This window comes from Eurytemora carolleeae, unplaced genomic scaffold (assembly GCF_000591075.1).
Source record: "Eurytemora carolleeae unplaced genomic scaffold, Eaff_2.0 scaffold1305, whole genome shotgun sequence".
Taxonomy (NCBI): domain Eukaryota; kingdom Metazoa; phylum Arthropoda; class Copepoda; order Calanoida; family Temoridae; genus Eurytemora; species Eurytemora carolleeae.
In genome coordinates this window covers 64,649-71,004 of record NW_019397215.1, presented here as the reverse complement: position 1 = coordinate 71,004, position 6,356 = coordinate 64,649, and the positions used below count along the sequence as shown (strand labels likewise).

Genomic DNA, 6,356 nt, shown 5'->3' with positions numbered 1-6,356 from the left:
AACTATGAGTATATTGTTATTGTACCTGACCCCGGTAACTATGAGTATATTGTTATTGTACCTGCCCCCGGGAACTACAAGTATAATGTTATTGTACCTGCCCCAGGGAACTACAAGTATATTGTTATTGTACCTGCTCCCGTGAACTACAAGTATATTGTTATTGTACCTGCCCCCGGGAACTATGAGTATATTTTTTTATTGTACCTGCCCCCGGGAACTACAATTATATTGTTATTGTACCTACCCCAAAAAACTACGAGTATATTGTTATTATACCTTCCCCCGGGAACTATGAGTTTATTGTTATTGTACCTGCCCCCGGGAACTATGAGTATATTATTATTGTACCTGCCCCCAGAAACTATGAGTATATTGTTATTGTACCTGCCTGGGAACTATGAATACATTTTTATTGTACCTGCCCCCAGGAACTAAAAGTATATTGTTATTGTACCTGACCCCGGGAACTACAAGTATAATGTTATTGAACCTGCCCCCGGGAACTATGAGTATATTGTTATTGTACCTGCCCCCGGGAACTATGAGTATATTGTTATTGTACCTGCCCCCGGGAACTACAAGTATATTATTATTTTACCTACCCCCGAAAAACTACAAGTATATTGTTATTGTACCTGCCCCCGGGAACTACAAGTAAATTGTTATTGTACCTACCCCCGGGAACTACAAGTATATTGTTATTATACCTGCCCCCGGGAACTATGAGTTTATTGTTATTGTACCTGCCCCCGAGAACTACAATTATATTGTTATTGTACCTGCCCCCGGGAACTATGAGTATATTATTATTGTACCTGCCCCCAGAAACTATGAGTATATTGTTATTGTACCTGCCCAGGGAACTATGAATACATTTTTATTGTACCTGCCCCCAGGAACTAAAAGTATATTGTTATTGTACCTGTCCCCAGGAACTATGAGTACATTGTTATTGTACCTGCCCCCGGGAACTACAAGTATATTGTTATTGTCCCTGCCCCCAGAAACTATGAGTATATTGATATTGTACCTGCCCCCAGGAACTATGAATATATTGTTATTGTACCTGCCCCCAGGAACTACAAGTATATTGTTATTGTACCTGCAACGGGAACTACAAGTATATTGTTATTGTACCTGCCCCCGGGAACTATGAATATATTGTTATTGTACCTGCCCCCAGGAACTAAGAGTATATTTTTTATTGTACCTGCCCCTGGGAACTACAATTATATTGTTATTGTACCTGCCCCCGGGAACTATGAGTATATTGTTATTGTACTATTGTATATGAATAAAAATCAATAAAGCAATGCACTGAGTTTCTCAAATATTCAACGAGTCGGTTTTTCTTACAATATATTTATATACAAAAGATACAAACTTTAAATCGAACGATACTAATACAAACGAGATATTATGAATCTAATCAGATCTATCAAACAGGAGACATTTTACATTTTCATTTTCATCGTCTCACTTATACAAACTAAATATTGTTAATCAAATCAGTTTCATCAAATAGGGGAATTCTTCAAGGGAACCTTAATTCAAGGGAGCTGAATCACAACTGCCTTTTTTCCCTCTATTTCGCTCCACCCTTAGTTCGCATTCTACCCCACGCCCTGTGAGCTGGCCGGCCAGCTCACCAGCTCCCGGGTTCGGGGATAACGGATTTCTCCGCGTGGCTTGGGTTAAATATAGAAACCAAACATAAACAAGAAAACCCGTTAAACATCAGTAAAAGGTGGGGGGGAGGCAAAATGGGGTTGAGTGCGAACGAAGGGTAAAAATAATGACAAACAAAATGCTATTTACAGTCGCAGGAAAGATCAAAACATCATTTTCCTGCTACAATACATTGATTATACTAAATCTTTTTTTAATGAAATCTGAAATAATTGCAGAGTTAAAGTAATTTTATTTACTTGTCATCCCGGTTTTTACTCTGAACTTAATCAAACTAAACTCAGCCAATATGTAATATTCTGCAATAAGCAAGAATTAGAAGTATCTAAATATCATTGATCAGATAGCAGGCCGTTTCACCTAATAGCATTAGATAATAGAATTAGTTGCGTGTCTGTTTGTACTTCGAATTGAACCTTTTTTCATAAAGGAATTGAAGTCTTTGTCACAACCTCTGATTTTCTAATCCCTATATCTTTGCAACCCAAAGTTGTAAACCTTAGATTTTTCAAACTATGAATTTTTTTAGACAAAACAATCTAAGTTAAAAATATCAAAGGTTTACATCATCAGGTTGCTAAGATATTGGCATTAAAAAATTTGAGTTTGTGGCAAAGACTCAATTCCTTCGGTTGCTTCTAAAATTTGGCCACTCTGTGATTGATCCCTTTAAGGCAGCTGTCAATTTAGCTGACTTCAGTCAAATAAGCTGAAATACAGGGTTACCCACAAATAATGAGACTTCAACCACGACTGTACGGAATTTATAGTGTTTCCTTATATTCACGATTCCTACGTAAACTTCTTTGTTACAAGATGTTAGACAAAAGACTTAATTTAACCTTGAAGGCTCTTCTTATGAAATGAGTTTCAGGTAATCTCACAGTCTCATGCTTTGTGGTTATCCGTGTAGCAAAAATAACTTTCAATGTTTGGAAAAAACTAAACTTTTATTTAATTAAAAATCCATCCAACTTTCAATATATTTTTAGATTTCTTTTAAAGTAACACATTATTGCTAGAAAGTTTGCAATGAATGGAATACTTAAACCTGATGATCATATTCTGAGTTATGTTCTCCATGAACATCAAAGTGATCAGGACTGATTTCCTCATGTGATACAAACTGCCCAGGAGTAGTTAACTGTTCTTCTTGAATTCTATATTCGTCCGCTAATTTCTCTTCATTCTTCAGTTCAATATTAACCATGGAATCTAAAAGCAGCAAAAACAATGCAATAATGCAAGATTACCTTCGTTAAAAAGAGATTTTTATCAAAATAATTTGCTTGTTTTGCAACTAAATTCAAAACTAATGTTTAAAAAGAAGAAGGGTTTTAAAATATTATTGTCTAATCGGTTTCTGAACTTTCTTTGATGACTATACTCAGAGTCTTATTTTTAATCCCTTCATCTTTGCAACCTGATGATGAGAATCTTTATGAGTATTTTATCTGGTAGAAATAATTCATTCAAATATTAAAGGTTTACGACAGGATTATAAAATATGGAAGGTCTACGACAGGATTAGAAACTATCGGAGGTCTACGACAGGATTAGAAACTATCGGAGGTCTACGACAGGATTAGAAACTATCGGAGGTCTACGACAGGATTAGTAACTATCGGAGGTCTACGACAGGATTACAAAATTAAAGCTTTGTCTTCATTGACAGCTTGAGATAGAAAATTATTCTTATAATACCTGGGTTGGAAAAGTTGATAGTTTTTTCTTCCTCTGTTTCAATAATCTCGAAAACATTCGTCTTGTCGAAATTCAGAGCTGTTTCTAGACCAGGAGAAGAGTCAAAGGTTTGAGAGGGACCTGGAGCTGAAAATTCAGAGGAGTCCTGGGACGGTGAAGACTCCAGTTCTAGGTCCAAGACCGGAGCTGTTTCCTCGTTCTCCTCCTCTCCCCAAAGCCACCAGCTCCTGCTACCTTGTATGATAACTAGGACTAGGAGAACGTTTAATTTCATCGTGAAACCCAAGGTTGAGGGTAACACCACTTTACTTGCCTGAAAAAAATTGTTATGTTAATTATAATAATTTATAATAATTTGTTTTCTTACCCAGAAGTAATACATGAATTTGTTTGACCCGCACTCTCCCTTAATTTTACACGTGAAAGGAATTGAGTCTTTGCCACAAACTATGATTTTCTAATTCCTATATCTTACGGTGTTAGGTAATTTCCCCAGCGCAACTTCCCAAGTCACAACTTTCCAAATACGACTTCCCCAACAGCCAATTTCCCCAACAACAATGTGCCCAATCACTTATTTCCCCAACAGCAACTTCCTCAACAACAAATTCCCCATGCAGTTAAAACAGCAATTTCCCCAATAACAATTTCCCCATGCAGTAAAATATAAAACTGTTTCGTTTTTAACATTATTCCAATGAACAAATGCACAATTTCAAGATTAAAAAGTCGCAACTTTTCAAATGTGAAAATGAGTATAACCTACAATCAATGCTAAGGGATAAAACTAAATCATCCTGGAACTGAAGGAGTCTGATCATCATATCACTTTCCAACAACCATAATAATAATATAAACCATGCAATTGCAAAGTGTAGAGCTTCCGCCATTGAAAAACAGCATTTTTGCAACCCTGATATTCTGGTAAACTTAAAGCCTCAGAAATGAACAGAAGTACTTCTCTGGTTAAGCTGCTGAGAGACCAAAAGTTCCTAAGTCAGCACAAGAATTTTTTAATCTGCCGGATAGGATTTTACTGCATGGGGAATTTGCTGTTGGGGAAGTTGCTGTAGGGGAAATTAGTGACTGGGGAATAAAGTGTCGGGGAAATTAGCGGTTGGGGAAATTGTTGTCGGGGAAGGTGTGACTAGGGAAATTGTGTTGGGAAAGTTGCGCTGGGGAAATGACCTATTTTCTCCAACCAATGTCGTAAACCTTAAATTTATGAATTGTGTTAAATCAAATAATCTTAGTTTGAAGGGAGTGTTCGCGAAAAATGAAAGGGGGTATAGGCTTAATGCGATAAAAGCGCTTTTGGTCGCTACTAATCTTACTTCTATCTGTTGCGTCTATAAGAAGAAAATTGTTAAAGACGTCTCATACCGAAGAACGTAGCGACCATACAAATTGAGAAAACTGCAACGTAAGACTTAGACCGTAAAAATATCAATTTAATTTCAAACAAATCATTCAGATATTACAACCTATAGTCATCGATTATCTTTCGCCACATTTATATATAGTTGATTTTTCATAATATGTTCTAATTGTTATGATCTGAGAGTTACTTATAAAAACATTTATTCCTGTTACGAGGATTTTTGGTAATGAAGACGACATTTTCATATTTTCCAGGAATGTTCGAAAACAAGTTGTAAGCTAAATATTATTTTGAAAAACAAAATCAAAACTAGTATGAAATATCAAATATATACAAATGTAGCGAAAGATAATCGATAACTATAGGAGCTTTTCTATGTTAATTTGTCTATGGTAAAAAATCGCATTTATTCCGACATATTTGTCAATTTTCTATGCTTTTACTATACTAGGACGGACCCCATACATTTATATTCCGAAACTCAGTTTTATAATATAATATGTGATATCAGTTTTATAATATAATATGTGATATCAGGTATACACTATGCTCAATAGCACAACTACTACTCTCTAGTAAAACGTAAACATTAAACACCGACTGTACAGTGTACACTGTAAAGCAGGGTTGATAATATATTTGAAAAGATCTTCCTTTAAACTTGAAATATAAATATTTATATTTTACTTTCCATATTACTAATAAATAAATAAATCTGTGAAGAATATTTACAGCTGTGTATGAATTTAACCCAAATCTGAGGGAATATTCTAGAGTAGGCAACATATACAACATATGCTTTGCACAAGGAACATATTTATCAGCTTAGCTAAACACCCCCCTCCCCTAATGTTTAAAAAGAAGAAGGGTTTTAAAATATTACAAAGATAAGTCAGTATTACCTACAAAAAAGAAAAGCCTTAAGAGACGACTCTACGGAATCTGTACTGTTTATTTGCCACATTTTATTTTTCATAAAAAAAAACATTTAAAAAGGCATTGACAGACTATTTTTAAGACAGAAGAATTAATTAAACTTGAAATCGTCATAATTTAAGAGTTTCAAGTCGTATTTACAGTCTCATCCTTTGTGGGTAACCTTGCCAGAAACTTGATATTTTACTCAGTAATATATATATATTATGTGAACTTGCGGAGTTAGATTAAGAAATTTTGTAAAGAATAAATGGTTTACTCCTGAAATCATACTAAATCTAAATATAAATTACGCTTGTTTGTCTGTTTTGTTTTTTTTGCAGTAAACGTCAAAACTGCTTAGCACAGATCGGACCTAAATTTTGTGGCAACACACATAGCCCATGAGAAAGTTTCTTGCTGGTGAAAATTGGAAAATTGTGCCTAGAAAATTTAACAGTTTTTTAGATATAGAAATCTATTAATGTTAACTAAAAAATCCGCAAAGTTTTTTGTTTACTATTAAGAAGAAAAATGGCCGCCTGAATAACAACAATAACGCTGAAGTTGTTAAAAAGGGGTGTGAGGTATCCTGACTCCTAGAAGCCTATATAGTAAATACAAATTAGAAAGCAAAAAAAGAAAACCTACCATTAACTCTCTG

The 6,356-nt window shown here is 34.8% G+C and overlaps 1 protein-coding gene across 1 annotated transcript; it reads right to left on the bottom strand.

The window, feature by feature from the left end:
• Positions 1 to 2,287: 2,287 nt before the first annotated feature.
• Positions 2,288 to 3,883, bottom strand: LOC111712790 (uncharacterized). The gene is made up of 3 exons (XM_023487516.1): positions 3,764 to 3,883; positions 3,397 to 3,709; positions 2,288 to 2,907 (listed from the first exon to the last, which is right to left on the bottom strand). Exons 1-3 carry the CDS (start codon positions 3,776 to 3,778, stop codon positions 2,738 to 2,740), a joined length of 498 nt encoding a protein of 165 aa, XP_023343284.1. The 5' UTR covers positions 3,779 to 3,883; the 3' UTR covers positions 2,288 to 2,737.
• Positions 3,884 to 6,356: the final 2,473 nt, after the last annotated feature.